At 41.3% G+C, this 22,300-nt stretch overlaps 1 protein-coding gene across 2 annotated transcripts; it reads right to left on the bottom strand.

Annotated features, from left to right (window-relative positions):
• Window positions 1–957: 957 nt before the first annotated feature.
• Window positions 958–18,605, bottom strand: LOC105930939 (arylsulfatase I). Of its 2 annotated transcripts, XM_021319927.2 has the most exons (11): window positions 18,386–18,605; window positions 14,607–14,785; window positions 11,832–11,971; window positions 10,161–10,310; window positions 6,893–6,967; window positions 6,609–6,783; window positions 5,998–6,234; window positions 2,820–2,966; window positions 2,371–2,512; window positions 1,712–2,286; window positions 958–1,630 (listed from the first exon to the last, which is right to left on the bottom strand). In XM_021319927.2, the coding sequence occupies exons 2-11, from the start codon at window positions 14,766–14,768 to the stop codon at window positions 1,214–1,216; spliced, it is 2,220 nt and encodes a 739-aa protein (XP_021175602.2). In that variant the 5' UTR covers window positions 14,769–14,785; window positions 18,386–18,605; the 3' UTR covers window positions 958–1,213. The 2 variants fall into 2 exon arrangements, with proteins under 2 accessions (XP_021175602.2, XP_021175603.2); XM_021319928.2 differs by lacking the exons at window positions 14,607–14,785; window positions 18,386–18,605 and having other exon boundaries at window positions 10,161–10,303; window positions 11,832–11,915.
• Between the last annotated feature and the right edge of the window lie 3,695 nt (window positions 18,606–22,300).

Here is a 22,300-nt window from a genome sequence, read left to right as displayed (position 1 = left end):
TAGAGTTTTATAAGGCGCTTTATAAAGAGTTTTATCCTGCACTGTTCAACCGATCTTCCTACACTATTATATGAGCAATTTCTACAGTTTTGATATTACAAAATGTCATTAAAGTTATAATAATTATGGGTTCCCGATAGGGCTGGGCCACATAAACAATATCTGCATATTTTTAGGCTAAATGCCAATATATTCACTAAGATATGTTTTTCTTTTCATAAAGTAATTATAAAAAGGCATCGCTGAATCAAAGCTTCATCCCAAATGTCTCCAATGCACATTTTTTTTAAACAAACAGATGTGGATAAATGTGAAAATTAACCTACCTGAATACATAAACGTATAATACTTAACGCGACATAGAAAATCTCAATATAAACAATATATAGTGTCTCATCTTATATCTCTTTTTTTTTAAAATCACAATATATTGCCCTACTTCCTGAAAACTGAAAAAAAACAACTATCTGAATTAAAACGCAGCTGAGAATATTTATAATGGTGTTGATATTTAATGAAAAACACCAAATTTAGTACTATCTGAGGTCCTCGATGAGCTTTGACACCAGATTTTTAAAACGTGGTATAAATAATCAAATTATTTTCCTTATAATTTGCTTCCAAGTAACCAGATTTTTGACATCCACAGTCCTCCACGCTGTCTGAAGGTTCCTTTAAAGCTTTTCTTTGGACTTTGCCTGTTTTTTTCACGCAGGTTAAATCTACGTTTTGTTCTTGACGGTGAAACGTGATCAAAAAGTCTTCACACCTTCACCAAATCTCCTGTGCGTCCATTTGGCGGTACATTAATTTCTGGAAATTATGTATAACACCATGTTTCTATAGATGGCGGAAGCAAGTGAAGCATTGCATGGAAGTACTTTTCAGTAGGCTGACATTCCTGCTGTAAAAATACCTTTTATGGTTTTTATGTAATATTCACATTTTCTGAGGAACTGGAATTTTTGTGGTGTCTTTATTAGTGTTTGAGCCATAATCGCCATAATTAACGGAAACAAATGTTTGAAATCCGTCACTCACTTTCACATTTTGAATTGATTTACAGAAGAAGAAATAACCTTTTTTGATGATATTCTGTTTTATACCTGAAACAAGTCACTGTATAAGTCCCAATTATATAAGTGGAGCCTTTAAGGGTCTACACAGCTTGAATAAAAGCTACAAAACAGTGTCGGATATTATTTTCCCAGTCTCAGATGCCGTTGGACATCATCCCCGTGTTCAGTTTCAGAAAGAACGACTTGAGCTTGCACAGCGGGCACTTCTTCTTCTTCCTCTTCTTCTTGCCGCTCCTCCCTTTCTTATAAACTCCCTGGTATTTTCCCTCCTCCTCTTGGTCCGCCCAGGGCACCCAGGCCTCTCCGTGTCGGCTGGGGTTGGCCCGGGGATCGTCGGGCGGGAAGTAAACCGGCACCGCCGTCTGGTTGTAGTAGGCGAGCCGGGCCAGCAGCTGCTGGACCACGTCCGGCCTCTGGTCGGCCAGGTCCCGCCTTTCGAACGGGTCGGCGGTGATGTTGAAGAGCCAGATGTTTCTGTGGGCGGCCGACTTGCGGGGAGGCGCGGAGGAACGTTCCAGGTTCCACCAGCGACCCGGAAGCGTGGGAAGCATCTGCGGATCAAACGTTTAGGACGGGTTTAGCTGGTTTTGAAAACGTCAGACGGAAGATTTTTTAAGAAGTTCTCACGGTACCTGAAGAGGAACCCAGTCTCCGTGACCCGGATCTCCCGTCAGCAGCTTCCAGTCTCCGACCCGGATGGCGGCCTGCACAGACGCGTCCCACAACGGAGACGGTGTGGACTGAAGGCTGGGCGCCGGGGTCCCAGACTGGGATGTGTTCTGGTTCTGGAGGAACGTCTGCTTGGACCCAGGCTTCAACTGCTCTCTGAGCTTTTTCTTTGATTTGGTCTGAGCTGGTCTGGACTGAGACAGGTTGTGGTTCTGCGACGTGGTCCTCTTGGATTTGGACTTGGAGATCTGGCGGTAAGCGCCGGATGCTGACGGGGAGCCGCTGGACTGGATCTTTGGTTCGCTGTAGAGCCTGGGCTGCTGTCGGGCTTTTGGTGCCGGCTTTGATTTTGGGCCAGACTTCAGCTTCAGTTTGGTCCCAGGCTTGGATTTTTTAGACTTTGGCGCGGGACGGGAGAACAGCTGAGGTCTCTTGGTGCTTTTCAACTTAAATCCGGACTTTTTATTCGGTTTCTGCTTCTTCAGAACCTTCTTCTGCTTCTTTGGCTTTTTAAACCCCGTTCCTCTGGATGGACTCGCTGCCAAACCAAAGGAAACGAAAATGAAGCAGGAAAACAGCATCATAGGAAGCAAACTGAGACGTTTTTTGCCGCCGGTTTCACCTGCAGACGGCGTCTTCCTGGGCCGGTCGTCCCAGCTCTCGGTTTTGTGCAGCGGGTCGATGTTGTGGAGAACCTCTGTACGCGGAGACTCCGTCCCCTCACTGATGGTGGTCCAAACGTCGAACCCGTCCAGACCCTGGCTCTGAGCCACAAACGCGCAGAGGCGAAGGTTTGTGCAGGAAAAACACTCCCGAATTCCTAAGAAATAAACTATTTTCTCTGGTTTGTATTTATTTAAGCTTCAGTGAAGGTTGATGCAATCAGGACACTTTTACTCTCATGTTTCTGAAGCTTTAGGGACATTAAGCAAAACTAAATTTGCACGAAGTGAAAGGGCCTAAAAACCTTTAAAATAAACTACAGGAGAAAAAAAAATCAGGCACTAAATTACAAACAGGACATGCATTTACCGACAAAAACCCCTCCTCCTTGAATGTTGCATGACTGACCTGGCTTATGTTACCCCCGGCCAGCCCCACCAGGGTGGGGAACCAGTCGGTGATGTGCAGCAGAGCTTTAGAGACCCGCCTCCTTCGTTTCAGCAGAGGACTGTGGACAAACGCCACTCCACGGACTCCGCCCTCCCAATAGGTGCCCTGCAAAACAAACCACTGCGTTTAGCTGCCGTCTCTGGGGACTCGTACCGCACAGAGATCGGTTCCCTTACCAGATGCTGTTAGAAACAAGCAGACAGGCGGAGAATCCGCAAAACATTTATTGCCGTATTCCAGTTCAACTCAAAATCAGAATCAGAATCAAGTTTAATCGCCAAGTAGGTTTGCACATACAAGGAATTTGACTTGGTGATGATGGTGCAGACAGAAATAAGAATACAATAAAATAAAGTAAAATTGAATAAAATCAATATATATACAGAAATAATATACATGCAGTAGACTGTGCGTTAATGTAACGCAGAAGCTTGTAAAGTAAGAATTTCTTCAGTTTCAAGTTAGGAAAAATTAAAGGTGGGTTCCTTTGTCAGGTGACCAGAATCGTCTTTCCAGAGTTCTCTGTCCTTTAAAATTCAATTAAGTTTTATTTATATAGCGCCAATTCACAACACGTCATCTCAAGGCACTTTTCAAACTCAAATTCAATCAGATCCTCCAGGTTGGTCAGAAAGTTTCCTCTCTAAGGAAACCCAGCAGGTTGCATCAAGTCTCTCCAAGCAGCATTCACTCCTCCTGAAAGAGCGTAGAGCCACAGTGGACAGTCGTCTGCATTGTTGATGGCTTTGCAGCAATCCCTTATACTGAGCATGCATGAGGCGACAGTGGAGAGGAAAACTCCCCTTTAACAGGGAGGAGAACCTCCAGCAGAACCAGAACCAGGCTCAGTGTGAACGCTCCTCTGCCTCGACCCACTGGGGCTTAGAGAAGACAGAGCAGAGACACAGAAAGCTCAGAAGCTCACATTGACCCAGGAGTACTTTCTATGTTAGATGGTAATAGTGGATGATCTGCCTCCCCTGATGATGTCACAGCTAACAGAACGGCAGACCAGGTGTACCTTCTATGAAGAGGAAAAAAGAGAGAGAACAAAAAGTTAAAAGCTGAAATAACAACAAATAATGCAAATTGGAGAACAGTAGGAGAATTCAGCAGAGTGAGAAAAATAGACCCTGATGTCCTCCAGCAGCCAAAGCCTATAGCAGCACAACTATAGAGATAGTTCAGGGTAACCTAAGCCACTCTAAGTGTAAGCTTTGTCAAAAAGGAAAGTTTTAAGAAAAACACTAAAGTTCACCTGGAGGGTACTTGGAAGGAAGGAAAGAAGGAAGAACAGAGAGGTAGGGAAAAAGCAGTAGGACGAAAGGAAAGAAGGGAAATGGGGAGGAAGGGAGGTAGGATACAAGGGAAGAAGCTGGAAGGACACAAGGATGAAAGGCTGCTATATAACTGGAAGAACTAAACCAGAGCGCATGAGTCTGGGTTTCAGAGTAACCCGTTCAGTTTCAAATCCATTTGAGTCGCTTTTAAGTCTCGCCCCTTTCTTATTTGTCTGAGAAGCTTCACCCTCACACACCATCACGTGTTATTAGATCAGCAAACCAGAGGCCCTGACCGTCCCGAAGACGTTTTATAAATTCATCCGACAGTTTTGGCTCCTAAAACATGGAACGAGCTGCAGCTGGAAGTCAAGCAGGCTCCGTCTCTTTCTGAGACTCCTTTAAAAACCTGCAGATGTCAACACATCTGTGACATCTGTGTCTTATTCCTTTAGGCTTTTGTATGTACCTGTACAATTTTATATTTTCTATAGCTCCCAATGCAAGGTTAGTTTATTTTTAAAGCAGTTTTCAGTAACCAGACGATTCAAAGTGCCATACATGAAAAAAAAAAAAAAATCATAGGATAAAACATTGCAGTAGGTTAAGATATAATAAAGTATGACTACAAACAACATGCAATAATATATAGTTGTTTACTTATTCCTGCTCTCTTTTCTTTTTTTTTGTACCACGCTTTCGTCGGCTGGGGTTTTCTTAAGTGCTTTAGAAATAAAGTGGTATGCTAAAGTGAAAAGGACACAAAGAAGGAAAGGAGGAAGGAAGTGCACAAGGATAGACAGAAGGAAGTGCACAAGGAAGGAATTAAAGAAAGTTGATATAGGATGCAAGCAAAGAAAGAAGTAGGGAGACGGTGCAGCAACAAATTACACCAGGTAGGAAGGAAAATAGGACAAAAACCATGTAAGGAGACAAAAAGGATGCAATAATTAATGAAAGACACAAGGCAGAAAATATGACAAAAGGAAGGACACTTAGAAGGATGGTAGGGTACAAGGAAAGAAATAAGGAAGGGTAAACATATTACTGAGATTGGGACTAAAATCTGGAAAAAAAGTTAGATTTTTCCAGACTCAGCCACACCTGGAAGATACTGACACATAACTCATTATAACAGTTTTAATTACGGCATATATAACATGGATTTGTTGCCATTTTGGATTTCTAAGAAATACAGAATAAACACCAGCTAAACTTAATCTAGTAGCAATTAAATGTGCTTGCTGTTATTTATTTTATCTATCTCATCTTTATAGACTAATATAACAAGTTCGTTAGCTAATGAATTAGTTGGGTTACCGGCTACATTAGAGGAAATATTCCCAACATCTCAGCCTGTGACGGGGGGGACGACGGTTCAATATATTATGTTATTACTTTGTTTCTGTAATTGTCCTCCCCAAAAAGTGTATTTGGGTCATTGTAGAATTTTTAAAAATGAATTATTGGATGTGGGAGAGTTAATTTCCACAAAAAAACTCTAAATTAAATGAATTACACAAATTTGCGAGTAAGAAACTCAGATGTTCTCCGATATTGAAAAGTCGTATATTTTCCAGAACCTCCCCCCCCCCCCCCCCGACTCCACAATTTAAAGGTATAAATTTCCTGTATTGAAACAAGTATTTCTCTGCCATTGTGAAGTCAGGAACCCCAGGTGCTGTCTAAGCGACCCCCCCCATGGGGCCCAGACCCCCGCTTTGGGACCCCCTGCGTTAGAGCGTGCAGTCAGCAGCTTAATATTTTAAAACCTCCTTCTACCTCTATATCGGTACCCTGCCCACGTCTACCCCCAACATAGTAAAATATAAACCTCCAGATGAAGGTATATTTACCTTCTTCCCTCGTAGCGGCCAGTTGCTCCCTCCTATGAAAGGCTGGGCTCCGTTATCGGTGGAGTAGATGATCACGCTGTTCCTGTAGTAGCCGTACTTCCTGAGGGCGTAGGTGACGTTTCGGACCGCCTCGTCCACCGTGGACACCATGGCAGCGAACTTCCTCCTGGCCACATTGGCCATGTCCCGGTAGGGATAGATGTAGGACTTCGGAGGCTGCAGAGGAGTGTGAACCGCCTGGAGCGAAAGTAACTCGTACTTTTTAATTTACACGTTTGGCCACAGCAAAAAAAAAAAAAGCAAGGTTGCTCAAGACTCTTGTCAAGATGTCAGCTTCTCAAGGCATCCGCCGGGGGAAGGGACGATAAATCATAAAATTAACAAGTGTAAGTTTAAAGTACTCTTCCTGTGTCTGGTTGTAATTACGCGGCTGTTTCAGTGTGGAAAAACAATTCCTGAAATCGCTTTCAGATGTTCGGAAACAGCCAGAGAAATTCTTCAGCGAACTCTGTGGGCTTCCATCCAAGCATAAACTAATTCTCCACCAGGCTCTGCGGGCACCACCTAAAGAAGCAGAGGTAACCTGCTCCCCCCCCCCATCAGAACGATACCTGTAGGGAGAGCAGCAGGAAGAGCGGCCGGGCCGTCGGGTTGTGACTCTCCAGGATTTTTCGGGCTCTCTGCGTGAACAGCGTCGTGGAGTATTTCCCCTCCTGGCCCCACGCTACACTCTCGTTGTCATGGAGATCGTAGCCGCACAAACCGGGCCCGTCACAAGACCTATAGCTGAGACACAGACGCAGGGGGTAAACGTAGGCGGAGGGAAACTAACCCCTCGCACACGCAAACGATGGATTTATTTATTTCTGCAGTGAGAAAGTAAATTTCTGGTAACCTGTAATAATCCACGCTTCCTGTTAGGGAACCAAAGAAGGTGTCAAAGCCTTTTCTGGTGGGCAGACAGGCCTTCCTGAGTAGAAGAAAGTAGAAGAAAGTAAACTTAGCATCAGAGTTGGGCAGCTTTTTCTACTGCTCTTTAATAAAAGAAAGGTCTAATTAAATAACAACTAATTTACTGTCATCACAAATATTAAACACTATGCAGTCGTCTGCATTGTTGATAGCTTTGCAGCAATCCCTCATACTGAGCATGCATGAAGTGACAGTGGAGAGGAAAACTCCCCTTTAACAGGGAGGAGAACCTCCAGCAGAACCAGAACCAGGCTCAGTGTGAACGCTCATCATCATAAAAGAAAGATCTAATTAAATAACTAATTTACTGTCATCACAACTATTAAATTCTATGCAATAAAACTGTGACTCTTGTTTTGAAGATACAAATAAAGCAGATTTTGGCATATTAAACAGAACATCAAAGGGAGACGGACCTCAGGTTTCATCACGAGTGATCAGCAAGGCATCATGGTAACCAACTGTTCTACTGGCCAATCAGATAAAGTATTTACCCGCTTTTGAGCAAGAATGGCCTGTTTAAAGGCATCTCAATTGGGATAAAAGTCAGGACTTTGACTAGGCCATGCCAAAACTCTTTTATTTCCCCAGATTAAGGACAGGTGGTAAAGTACATTTATTTGTAGGGCAAATTTCAGCAACAAGACACTTCAAAGTGCTTTACATTATTAGAAAACATAAGAAAATAAATAAGTGCCACAAAGGATTAATGTTTTCATGCATAAATTATGATAATCTAGTAATTAGAGATGCACCAATCAGAGATTATGTGCCCATATTCCAATCTCTGATTTGGTAATGTGTCGACACAGCAATCCAAATTTGATCTACTTCTGATTTCCTCTTATGTTTTGTACAACAGTGTGTAAACTTTCAGGTCAAGCTGCAATTTTAAATGTCTGTGCCAAATGTGTACAGTAATTTCCCCTTTGCAGGACAATAAAGGAATTCTTATTTCTTAAAAAAATAAAACTTTCTTGAAAACACAAGCTGGTTACTAAGATGTGTCTCTTTGCATTGCTGGAAATCTGCAAAACAAACAGTAAAAAATCTTCTGACAACTCTGTCCTATAATCTGTACAAATTCAACCAAACTACAAACAAGTAGAGTATCACCTCCTTTATAAGACCATAAGATATTTGACTGTAGCTCTTGAACATTTTTCTTTATTTTTGTTGACCACTAAGCATATAAGTACAACTTATCACAAAACTTTTTTTCAATAAGATTTGTTTAGACGAATAACTGTTAAGTGCAACTTAATACTTGATAGGAAAAAGCTCTGATTTACTGTCACGTAAGTAAAATTGTTCCACAGATCACGTTTTAGGAACAGTTTAAACCGAAAGAGTCATCTGGCAAAGTTAGCCTCGAGAAAGGACCCCGCCCAGAGCCGCCTTGACTCTGAGATCTCCAAATGGCTGCCAACATTTCTTCATCCAGCGTAGTACATGACCGATAAAATCCTGTTTTCTGATGACGTCTCCCTCCCAATTTTCTTTGTAGTTTTATTTATTAGTTACAGTTTCATCTGCTTTATGCTGCTTTATCTTCAAACACCTCACCGATACTGAAACTACATAAATCTGAGTCCTCTTCCCACAGTCACAACTTCCACACTGAAGAGTGTTGATGATAATGTGCCCTGGTAGCTCTTTAGTTTCTGTTGGATTTAAGAACAGGACCACCTGCACCTTTTTTCTTTTATGTTCGGTTTTTATTTATGTTTAACTGTTAGAAAAAAACAAAGTTTTCACATGTGATTTTCTGGATGTTACCGTCCTTAGATAGAAACTAGTACCTGGAAGGTCAGATCTCAAAACTCGAAAGGTGCATCTCTAACTAGATTTTAAAGTTTTTAAAAAAAAATAAAGGCCACTAAGGAACTCAGCTATTATATAAGGCAATAAACTATAATTCAAATCAATTAGATTTTATATACATAGTACCAATTCAAGGTACATGTCTTCATGTACATGTACATGTGTTCATGGCTTTGCAGCAATCCCTCATACTGAGCATGCATGAGGCGACAATGGAGAGGAAAACTCCCCTTCAACAGGGAGGAAAACCTCCAGCAGAACCAGAACCAGGCTCAGTGTGAACGCTCATCTGCCTCGACCCACTGGGGGTTAGAGAAGACAGAGCAGAGACACAGAAAGCTCAGAAGCATACATTGATCTAGGAATCTGTTCTATGTTAGATGGTAATAGTGGATGATCTGACTCCCCTGGATGATGTCACAGCTAACAGAACGCCAGACCAGGTGTACCTACTATGAAGAAAAAAAAAAACAGAGAACAAAAAAGTTAAAAGTTGAAATAACAACAAGCAATGAGAAGAGTGAGAAAAATAGACCCTGATGTCCTCCAGCAGCCTAAGCCTATAGCAGCATAACTATAGAGGTATCTCAGGGTAACATGAGCCGCTCTAACTATAAGTTTTGTCAAAAAGGAAAGTTTTAAGATTAGTCTTAAAAATAGACAGGGTGTCTGCCTCACGGACCAAAACTGGGAGTTGGTTCCACAGGAGAGGAGCCTGATAGCTAAAGGATCTGCCTCCCATTCTACTTTTAGAGACTCTAGGAACCACCAGCAGACCTGCAGTCTGAGAGCGAAGTGCTCTGTTAGGAACATACGGGGTAATCAGAGCTCTGATATATGATGGAGTTTGATTATTAAGGGCTTTATACTTTGTCTCTGTATTTCTGTCCCCAAGAATACCAAATCATGGCACCAACCACACTAACCTCCCCCAAGAAAAGCAGTGGACATAATTTCATATTAATTTTAGCAAGACAAGTAAAAAGTTTGCCTTTTTCCAAACACAAGTTTACATGGCAATTTATGAAATGGCGTGACAGCAGCATGACTGAGAAGCGTTTTTTAGTCACAATAATGCACGTGGTTTCCAAAGCAGAATAAAATTAGGAGGCCCACGTAGAGTTAATGCCAATATCTACAAGCCCCTACTACAATTATCTCTTTAAACTTGTCAGTAGTCATTGTTAGCACACTGCCTTAATATGTCAGAAAACATTTTAAACTGAACCGCTAACAAATGCGTATATCCAATACCAGGCTCAAATCCTACTTACTTGATACACATAGGGTCCCTACAGAAATGTGTACCTGTATGTTATTTGTTCAGTAGCAGCACACAGAGAACACCTGCAGATGCTCCGTCTCACCTGTAGAAGCCCAGGTGCCACTTCCCCACCATGTGTGTGGCGTATCCGGCCTGGCGGAGCCTTTCAGGGAGGGTGTCCATGTGTGAGGGCAAACAGCTCGGCTGTCTGGGTCTGATAATAGAGTGCTGCAATCCTGTGTGGATCTGATATCTCAAAGGAAACAAGACCTGCCGTTATCCCTCGCGGATACAACAACGTTCATCATCGGCTGCACGGTCACACAAACGATTTAACGTTTTAATTAGAGACTCGACCGCTAGCTGTTGTTTGCTCGGTTTTTATAAAACATCTGTTAGACATTAAAGCAACTCAGGTGTTAGTGACAAACAACAGTTGGATGAAAAATAAATAAATAAATACTCATAACACGTAACTTAATTACACCAACATTTGGCTAGACATGTGTAAGATACATAAAATATGTTTAATCCCCTGCATGAATTTCTCCAGAACACTTTACATTTTATTTCACAGCTGGAAATAAACACCTTTTTATTTATGACGACGATGACGTTGCTCTTGGGTCAGATTGATCAAGCTGCAGTTTGATATTTGAGCCACTAGATGTCACTACATCCTCTCCGTCAGACTTTCACATTAACCTCGAAGAAGTGATTGAGACTCACTGAGCTATATAATACACTGGAGTGCTAATCACCGTCTGTTTGAACGAGTCACTTTGAAGCCACCAGCCGCCATATTGGTACTCCCTATTTCCCCCCAGTAACTAGGGAATATGTGCGCTATAGCATCGAATAACAAGGATTTTCTCATGTTCAGGGGGGGCTTAAGACTTTTAAAATGTCAAATGCCATATACTTTTATGTTATGTTCTAAAAATACCAAGTACTGAGAAAGTCATGTGCTGAAATATTTTGCATTTTATTCATTTAAATATATATGTTTAACATTTATAAATATATAAATAACAATATACAAAAACATATATTTACATATGTGTATACATATATATATACATATACACATACTTATATATACATATATATATATTTAGTATAAATAACATGTAAAATATTTCAGCACCTAATTTCCTAGTAGTTGATAGTGTTAGTACATCCACTGACTGTAGAATTAACTGTGAAAAGTTTTCACACAGCCAGAAAACTTCTTGTTGTTGCAACCAAATCCTGTGGGATTCTGTGAGAGTAGGGAGTAGCAAGATGGCGGCCAGTGACTTCAGTTTTTTGGCAAAATCAGCACTCCAGTGTATTATATAGCTCAGGGTGTAAACTACCAACAAAAAGAAGCAAACAACTACAGTATAAAGAAATCTTTTATGAAAACGTTTATTTTCATGGACACATTTTTTTGATGACCCCTCCTGCTGGTCATCTGAGAGAATACAAATTTAAGACCCTTTAAGGTAAAACGGCAATGAATTAATTTGAGTAGATCATTTGTTGATTGTGTTTTTATTCTACCTAAACATCAATATGACATGGATATACAGATATAGAAAACAATAACAAGCAGGAGGGTAATATAAAAATAAAGTCATCCAACATACTGATTAAAAATGAAAAAGATAACCTGTCCCAAGGTAAAGATAATTTCAGTGCCTATTGGACAGCAGAACGAGCCTTAAGGAATTAAGTGCTAATATAATCCGTTGTAAATGGCCCACTCAGATCATTAAAGTGGTGCGTATACCTGCCGGTAATGAGTTGGCTTCGTGATGGAGTACAGATGGGTTGAACATAGTAGTTTTCCAGTATCACGCCCTCCGCCGCCAGTTTGTCCAGCGTTGGGGTCTTGATGGTGGGGTTGTGGTAACCGATGTCGTTGAAGCCCTGTCACAGATTGATGTCTGCTTCATTCCTCTGTCATAGCTACATCAACTTCAACACTTTACTCTCTTGAGTTTTTATCCAATTTGTTCACTTTTCAATGTTTCATGTCTTTTGTTTGTGGTTCGTGTCTAAGGTTAGCTCCCTAATGTGACCCCAACAACGTTTTATTGACTTCTTCAGTCAGGATATAGATTTATATCTATGTAGTGCCATGGAAACGTTTAAAACAACATCTCATTTGTTTGTATTTGCTTCCAAACCCCCTTTTTAAAATAAAGTAAAACCATGTCTGGTATATTTTATCGTACGTCAGTCTGCTTAGATTGGGTACTCAACGTTGTCATAAACATAGTCCAGTGCCTCGTCTTTTAACAGGTCCTTAAAAAAACATGAACACCGATCCAAATTTCAAACACAAATTTGATCAGGCCTTTGCAGTGACTGATACAAAACACTGGAACAGTTTACCCTCTCATATCTGAGCAGTGTTTAATCTTTTACATCTACTTCGGCTCTCCTCCAAAGACCTGACACAACCAATGCATCATCCTCCATTCGATCATCTGCTGAATGCCAAGTCACCAGCTAACAATCCCCTTGTTGGTGCTTTTTTTTTTAATGTTTCTGTACCAAACAACGTCGTCTTTGGGATCTTCTAGAGATGTAGTAAAAGAAATGTATTTTTTGCAGGCTCAGGTTGCTGCTAACAAAGAGACAAAAGACCCAATTGGTTATTTGAGCTTCTATCAGGGCCTGAATGACAAGTTTAATCAGATCTGGGGAAGTTTTCTGGTACATTTTTCAAATCTTCAACTTAGAGAAAATCCTGTATCAAAGTACCTTGATTTATTACATCAGATTAAGATCTGGGCTTTGACTAGGCCCAGGAGTTTCCATTTCGTTACTCTCAGTCGGTCCCTGGTGGATTTACTGGTATGTTTTGGGTCACTGTCATGTACTAGGGTCCAGTTCTGCTTCAGCTTTAATATTTCAAAGATGCCTTCATATTTTCCTCAAACACCTTCTTATACCGGATGCCTGGTGCATTCTATCATGGTGAGCTGGTTCTGCCACCTCAAATCATGACGGTTCCACCTCTGTGCTTCACAGTTAGAGTTTCTTTTCCTGGATGCTATATTTGGTTAATGCCAATCATGTCATGGAGTCCAAATAATTAGGTTATAGACTAATTTGTCCACACAAATTTTTTTCAGAAGTCGTTGCCTGTGTTACCAGTGACCAACTTTATTCTGTCCTTCATGTTTTTTTCCCCCATAGAGCTAAAGGTTTTCTCCTCGCAATTCTTCCATAAAAGTTCAGCTTTTGCCATCTTGTTTGGATTGTATAGGGAGACATTTTTACATTCATTGTAGCAAACACCTGCTGCATTCCTACGATGAAATTTTAGGATTTTTTTTATTTTTTTTTTGGAGACTTCTTCTAGCATCTTGTGGTCTGCTAGCAGGGTGAACTGAATAGACGACCAGACCTGTGCTGTGTCGAAATTCAGGGGCTGCATCCTTCCAAGTCTACAAAGCCCTTAAGGCTGGAAGTGAGTGGCCTTAACCGAGTGTTCCTGCCCTTACCTCAGTGTAACGTCTGTCTCCCAGCAAACGTGACAGCGTGAAGCACAAAGCACCAAAGCCGTTAAAGGTACATAGCCACATTATTTGACCCTTTTCCTTTACTTTATACGTTAGTAGCTCATTCTGGTTGCATACAAAGTTTTTATGAAAGATTATCATGTCCTGCTGGATTATTAGTTTATTATTTTTGGTATTTTACACTTTGTTTTTGCTCAATTTATTAGTAAATAAAGCCTTGCGTGTTTATTTTTAATAACAGGAAGTACAACACTGCGCGTTTGGAGCAGGGGATAAAAAAAAAGGAAGTGGCTAACGGCTATTAGCGTCCCCCAGCAAAACAATGCTGAATGGACCATAAAAAAATATTATTCCAAAAGGGAATGTCGCTGGGAATACAGTACGAACGTTGGTGTTCACTGAAGCGGACACTAAGCCTGCCAAGGCTCAGATGTGACCACAGAGATGACTGACTTGAGTAAAAATTTTGATATGGGGCTCTTAAAGTTACTAAGGTTGGTGTATTCCTGTCTTTTCCTTCTTGGAATCATATATTCTTTTGCATTTCTTTCTCTGGATCTTGGACCATTCTGAATTGTTTCGCTGGGAGATGCTAATAGCCGTTAGCCGCTTCTTTGTTTTATCCCCTGTTGCTCATGCGCAATGTCCGTTGTTATCATGAATATACACGAAGGGTTTTATTTACTAACAAACTGAGCAAATACAAAGCGTAAAAAACACCAAAATAACAACTAATGTACCAGCTGGACGTGATAATCTTTCATAAAAACTTTGAATGCAAACAAAGTCAAGGGTGAACTGGTTCAACACTGTTAGTAGCCGCCGAAATACTCCATACAAGAAGTCCCTTGTCATTGCCATATTGTGCAGACTATCAAGACCATGTTTAAAATAAATAAATATGTCCTTCAAGTATGGCTCCTTGGAATGAGGAGCCTACAGAAACCTGAATGTCTGAGTACTTGGAAGGGTTGAACTTTGTATCTAAACTAAATATAATTCCTTGTTGTTTGTCTTTTTCAGAGACTCACTTGATCGTCAATCAGGACGAAGATGATGTGCGGCTGACTCTTTGTCTTCTGCCCCGCGGCACCGGTCTGAGTGTTGCTGTTGTTTCGCACGTCTGATTTGGACTGAGCTGACAGGAAGTCCAAGCTGAGGAAAACGGTCAGCACCGTTAAAGCTGCCCGCATCGTTACAGCGGGGGCTCCTACAGGGAACACAAAACCCAAAATGAAACACAACAACACAGCAGCGTTTCCAGCAAAGAAGAAGAAAAAAAAAAAAAGGCAAGGGAAGTGGAGGCACAGTTTCAAACAAGCATGCCATCGCTGGAGGACCGAGTGCAGATCATAAAACCACATTCAGGATTCACTGGCCAACTTGGCCGAAGCTCTGATCTGAAACACATCCGTCTGTTGGAGCGAGAGCTGCAGCTCTCAGGAGGAGTTCCCTCTGAAGCCTTTATGAAGCTGGAGCTGGGTTATAACGCTACTAAAGAGCCATGAAAGTATTAGCTGTGGTAGAGAGAGAGCAGCAACGGGTCAGTTTGGTCTGTGGGGCAAAGAGTTTCAACAAAACTCATTCATCGGTCGGTAGAATTATGCAGCTAGATTGAAAACCCTTCTCAAAAACATATTCAAGAAGGGAATCAGTGTCTTGTTGTGTTATGCTGTAGATTTAACTGTGAGACAACTGAGATGATGCAGAAAAATGTACAACTTTACAACAGGTTTCTCTAGTTTCCTCATTTGCACTACCTTCCCCTCGTTGGTTCTGTTGTATAACTGTTTTACAAAAATGTCAACAGGGTAAAAGTCCTGTTGACACACAGAGCTCCATTATAAACATGAATTAATATACTTTGACGCTGTCAACGCAGAGGTTTTCCTCTTTTCTGTGGTGAAAGGGATGATAAACTTGTTACGGAGCACGACTGTCCATATGGAAGTATGCAAGAGGAGATGCAGAGGCCTACAGGTGTGAGAATGTGTTGACATGTCAGCTATCAGTCATGCACTCTACGAACCTGTCATTAATGATGGAAGAATAAATTTAGAAAACCATGAAAAGCCCAGCTTACTGTTTGCAACAGGCCGTGTAGGGGAGACAGCAAATACCCGGGAGAAGGTGCCAAACTTTTAAACTTCATCGCCTACATGCAAGACTGTGGCTGGTTAAAGGCGGGTTTATGCTCGACACATCCGTGAGGTCCGTGCAGCCGTATTACGTCATTTTTGCTACCACGCCCCCGAAAGTTACCTCTCCATGCACATTTAGGACAATTCCTAACAATGCCAAGGTCAAGCAAAAAGCAACCTTTATACTTGACGCACGTACGTTCAGTGCAGAAATGAGATGTACGGACACTAGGGCTGGGCGATAAATCGATTTAATCGATTAATTCGAATTTATAATTCTTTAAGATTTCATTTTTGGAAAATCTGGATTTTATTTTGCCAATACACTCATTGGGTTTCCATGAAGAGAACAGCATGTGATGCTGAATATATGTTTAGGCAAAATTATTGTCAAAATATTTTAAGTGGAAACTTTTTTTTTACCATAATACGAGGCACTTCATTTACTTATTTACTTTTTTTTAACTTAGTTTGAAGTTCACAAGTGCAGTGAAGCCTGTTCTTAGCTCAATGTGTAATACCACTAGCAGCAAATGTTTTGTTATATTTTCATTGTTTATAATGGCACGGCTGCCATCTTGTTTTACAAGCATGTTTCACAGCTTGTTTTTAGTTGCACTTTGAATTCAGGTCAACTCTCTGACGAAATGCTTGACATAAAAAGCAAGGTTTTAAAATAATTTCTTTAATCTTCTTTTTATGAAACAAAAAGGAGGAAAAAATCGATTAATCGGATTTGGTATGATAAAATCGGAGATTTATTTTTTAATCCATATCGCCCAGCCCTAACGGACACAACGTCTGCAGCATTTATGCTCCGTGCGGCTTTTGCTCCAAAGTAGCACTATTCTCCTAGACTCTAGAGGGCAGCGTTGTGCTCCTACGCCAAACGTACTACACCCCAACTACACATAAAAGTACAAAACACAGTTGCTTCCAACATTTTCAAAGCCTCTTACGTTCATCCAAGAGTGAGAGCAATGATGTCTGTCTAGGAATTCCTAACAATTTGTAGATCACGGTGATCTTTATGAGCCGAATTATTAAGATTTCTATATTTACGAGCCTCAGCCCGAAGGAGCGCTTGCTTGTTCACCGTATTTTAGAAATTTTCCTACAGCGTGGTAGCCAAAATGACGTAACACGGTTGTGTGGAGCTTGCGGATGTGTCAAACATAAACCAGGTACCAGTGTTGTAGTACTCGAGCCCGAGACTCAAACTCGAGTCCGAGTCATTAGCTAAATTTAGAGACTCGTGACTTGACTTGGACTTGAGCACTGATTACTCGAACTTGGACTCGGACTCCTACATTCAGATCATTCTGACTCGGAAATTGAGAAAAAGACTCGACTTTTTTTTTATATCATTAGGCTATAATTTTAATATGTCATTAGAATATCATTTGGTGTATGATTTTAATATCTAAATTATCAGTGCAATGGAATGTTACTGCTTCATGTCATACATCACACGTCACGGCATGTTCCTACAACGAACGTTAATTTTCACTGCAGAACTTGGACTCGACTTGGATCAATAGTGACTCGACTCGGACTTGACTCGGATTTTTTTTTTTAATGACTTGGACTTGACTCGGACTTGAACACTGGAGACTCGAACCTGGACTCGGACTCGAGGCATAGTAACTTGACTACAACACTGCCAGGTACTCTACATCATCCTGATAAACACACGTCTTGACAAAGAAACACGGTGGTGGCAGCATCATGCTGCGTGGAGGAACAGGGATCAATGGATGACGGATTCTAGCGGTATGAATACTTTTGCAGGGAGTCAGGCAGCAGTGGAGACTGCTGCTGAGAAAACTTACGCTTCCTGAACTTTTCTACATAATTGTGGTTTTAACTGGAAAGTTATTGTTTGCACTGAGGTCAAACTTCAGGCCTGTTGCAAAATCCACGTGAAGAAAATCGAGTCGTTGCTGATTCGATCACATTTCACCAAAGACACGACTCTCGGATAGCGTTCATCTGCTGCAGGTAGTGTCATGAGGTGTTGACGCTTTCTCTTGCGTCCTTCTCCAATTTCCTCTTTCTTGAGCTATTTTCCCAAAACAAGCATTTTTTTTTAAACTGTTAAAAGAAAGTCTGTCAGCTAGGAAGCAAAAGCTAGAGAAGGTTTTACTCAGTAAGGTTTATTCTCTGACACTGACAGATAAATTAAGTAAAGCAGCAACATGAGTGTGTTTGTCTAAACTGTGACAGGTTTTAACTTGTTTAAAGATCCCAGAGAAGGAGGTAAAGTTGGCTTTTATATACTAGGATGAATGATGAGGACCAGCTGCCCTCGCCTGAATGGAGACCACAGTGAAGTGGTTCCCACTGCCGGAGAGTTGCTGGAGCAAATCCCCCCTCCTGACTGTGTTAAATGTGCTGGGTATTAACTAACTACCTTCCTGTGGGAGCTCTGAACGCACTGATTCCTCCTGGATAAAGTAGTTTCCCCCTCCAGTTTATTACTTAGTTAATCCTAATTACAATGAGATCGGTCATAATAACCCTATAATAAAGCCGATATAGAGTTTATCCTGTTGCAAGTTATTTAAACGGTGCCATTTTCTGGATAAAACAGCCCCCTAAACATATTTTTTCTTTTTCTTTTCTTTTTTACATGAAATGAGATGTTAAAATCAGGCCTGAATGAATACCTCGGTAATGGATCAATAGGAGTGAACGACTCTCCTCCTCCTCTGTTCACTCCAGTCTTCACATCTCCGCGGCTCTTTCGGCTCCGGCGCGGTTCGGTTGGCGACAAGTTTGCAGAGGACGCCGCATGTCCTCAGGTTTCCTCTCCACCGAACCTTCCTTCCTTCCTTCCTTCCTTCGGTCTGAGCGTCCTGGCTGCCGATGAAACGCGGCGGGGACGTGAAGCTGCCCTCACACGCCCTCACAGCGCCGGGGCGGACTTTCAAAATAAAACTCCTTCTGTCTGCAGACTTAAACCCGCTCACTGCAGAACACGCGGTTCATTGACAGCCACCAATTAAATACACAATTAAAGCGCAAACGTCCAACCATTCACCTATTCACCCATCTATCCATCCATCCATTCATACAGCTCACGATCCATCCATCCATCCATCCATCCATCCATCCATCCATCCATCCATCCATCCATCCATTCATACAGCTCACCATCCATCCATCCATCCATCCATCCATCCATCCATCCATCCATCCATCCATCCATGCATTCATATAGCTCACGATCCATCCATCCATCCATCCATCCATCCATCCATCCATCCATCCATCCATCCATCCATTCATACAGCTCACCATCCATCCATCCATCCATCCATCCATCCATCCATCCATCCATCCATCCATCCATCCATTCATACAGCTCACCATCCATCCATCCATCCATCCATCCATCCAACCAATCAATCCATTCATACAGCTCACCATCCATCCATCCATCCATCCATCCATCCATCCATCCATCCATCCATCCATGCATTCATATAGCTCACGATCCATCCATCCATCCATCCATCCATCCATCCATCCATTCATACAGCTCACCATCCATCCATCCATCCATCCATCCAACCAATCAATCCATTCATACAGCTCACCATCCATCCATCCATCCATCCATCCATCCATCCATCCATCCATCCATCCATCCATGCATTCATATAGCTCACGATCCATCCATCCATCCATCCATCCATCCATCCATCCATCCATCCATTCATACAGCTCACCATCCATCCATCCATCCATCCATCCATCCATCCATCCATCCATCCATCCATCCATCCATCCATCCATCCCTCCCTCGATCCCTCCATCATCTTTCCTTCCGTTCCTCCATTTATCCTTTCCTCCATCCATCCACCCATTCATCCATTCATACAGCTCACGATCCATCCTTCCTTCATCTATCCCTCCCTCCCTCCATCCATACATACATCATCTATCCATCTCTCCCACCATCCATCCATCCATTCATCCATCTATGCAGCCATCCATCCATTCACCAGCCAGCCGACCAGCCATCCATCCAAAAATGTGAGCTGCTTCAGCCTATCCTATGTTTAGCCCTGAACTATTTGTCTTTCACAATATTAGTAACAACAGCATCTTCAAGTTAAATTAGTGCTGTACTTTAGCTGTTCGCTGTGGGAATGCAACTAATGTTTTTAAAGTGGTAGCTGCATCTCCATTTTGCCATTTAAAAAAGAAAACATATTAAATAAAAATAATCTGTCTTTTTTATATTAATTTTATGATAGCCTGGGATGAGAACTGTAGAACTAGCTAGGTAGCTAAGCTAAGCTAACTAGCTGCCTGAATAGACAAAGTTCCTAAAATGTGTTTTTTTTTAAATGTTTTACATTAAACATATGATCAGTACTTATTTTCAAATACTTTTTCAAACAGAAATATCAAATGACTGCATTCCAGTTTCGTCTACATTTAATTTGCGTGAAATTTACGAATTGTGTTTGCAGGATAGTCAATAAACTGTTAGCCGAGAAATCCCACTGCTGAGGAAAGCATGTCAACCAAAATAAAATGAATCAAGTTGGAATATTTACACAGATAAAACTTTCATTTGGAATTATCTTTTAACAAGCTAATAAATTTTATCTATGTCACCTCTTTGTAAAAAAAAAAAAAATCGTTTTTATATACTTTTATTGCTCTAAGTTGGGGGTTGAAGTAGCTACTTCACGTCCGCCATTTTAACTTTACTCTTTCAACTTCACATGAGAACACCCTCTAAGGAAAACAACAACAACAACAAAAACATTATTTTACAGTTTTTTAGGATGTCATGTAGCTATGTGTTTCGTAGGTTTGTTGTTTTTGTATCTGGTTGTCATTTCCCCGGTTTGTACATGGACCTGCGGGAACACGACAGCACATTGGCCGGTGTGTGGAGGCTGGACTGAGGAGAAGGGAAGGGGAGCCAGCTGGCACTCCAGAGGGACCATGGAATGTGGCTCCTATATGCAACTTAATGTAGCAGGAAAAAAACATAATAAAAGGTGTTTAGAGTATTTATTCAGCCATGACTATAGGAAAATAATGTACGTTCTAGAAGTTAATAGCCTTTAAGCTGAATATCCAGCCTTGTCCTATTTAAAACCATACCCTTTGTTGCTTTGTTTGTCCAAACCTGGACTGCAGTGAAATAATGTATGTTTCTGTTGCAGAGCTTCTGTGGCTGGAATTCCTGGATCAGGTTTCCAGGGAATAATGTGAAAGGGGTGGTGTGGGATTCATTGCAGCCTGGCCCAGTGGCACTGAGTAACTACATTGTCAGGAATTGTTTATATTTGCAGTTCCCTGAGTTACTCGCAGTGATGAAATGATGCTCCGGCTGAGGAATGGTCGGTATGTGTGGGAGAACAGCGCTCCTTGTTCATGTCTGACGTCTGTAAGGGGGTTCTTCCAGGTGTTTTAATAAATCTTTTATTGCCTTGAGTGAACTGACAGTTCCCAAATTTAAAGCAATCTTTTTAGAGGTTTTTCCTACCCTCTCAATCTTCATCTGACAAGCTGGAAGGCTCTCCGATGTTTTGATTCATATTACTGAATTCAGCATCAGCGCTCCATAAACGTCCTAAGCTGGTGGTCAGGCACATGCATATCCTTTGATACAAACCATTCCTTTGTAGCTCTAACTGTAGGTTTGCCTGTTGCCCTGCTGGAAAGATAAATCTAAAACCAATCTCTTCTACAGCCTCCAGCAGGTTTGCTTTCCAGATTGTCCTGTATTACCATGCCCACAGCATCATTCTACCACTGCCATGTTTCACCATGGGTATGGTGTGTGTTTAGGGTGATTTGGAGTGTTTTAGTTTTTTTCTGCCACTCACACACATTCTTCTTCTCAGTATTAAACTGTTTAAACTATTACCCTCAGCTCAACGCTACAGAATGTTATTTGCAAAAACCAGCCGGTATAAAAATCTTTTTTTTTTCTCCAGGGCATCTATCTGATGATCACAAAGAACAGTCTGATTAGTCAGCTACACTGTTGTGAAACTAAATAATCATACTGGACAGTCACAAATCAAAACGCATCCATTTCTGTAAAAAAAACAAAACAACAAAAACATCAACATGCTGTTTATACATTTATACATAGCCTACCCTCTCTATCCAAAGTCACATTCCTTGATTGTGTACACAATCGTGGTTAAAGATTATTACTTTTATCATTATCATTATATACACTGAGCCTGGTTCTGGTTCTGCTGGAGGTTTCTCCTTCCTGTTAAAGGGGCGTTTTTCTCTCCACTGTCGCTTCATGCATGCTCAGTATGAGGGATTGCTGCAAATCCATCAGCAACTCAGAGGACTCTCCCTTTTCTCTCTACGCTCTTTCAGGAGTAGTGAATGCTGCTTGGAGAGACTTGATGCAACCTGCTGGGTTTCCTAAAACTAATCTGTCTGGATGATTTGATTGCATTTGACGTTGTAAAAAGCCTTGAGATGACGTGTTGTAAATTGCCGCTTCATAAATAAAACTGAAATAAATATAATTAGATGTTAAATTGAAGTGTTAAATAAATAACATTTTTTTTTATATTTTTAATTTT

This window comes from Fundulus heteroclitus, chromosome 6, assembly GCF_011125445.2.
Source record: "Fundulus heteroclitus isolate FHET01 chromosome 6, MU-UCD_Fhet_4.1, whole genome shotgun sequence".
Lineage (NCBI taxonomy): Eukaryota > Metazoa > Chordata > Actinopteri > Cyprinodontiformes > Fundulidae > Fundulus > Fundulus heteroclitus.
The sequence above is the reverse complement of the archived record's forward strand: the minus strand, read 5'-3'. Positions and strand labels throughout refer to the sequence as shown.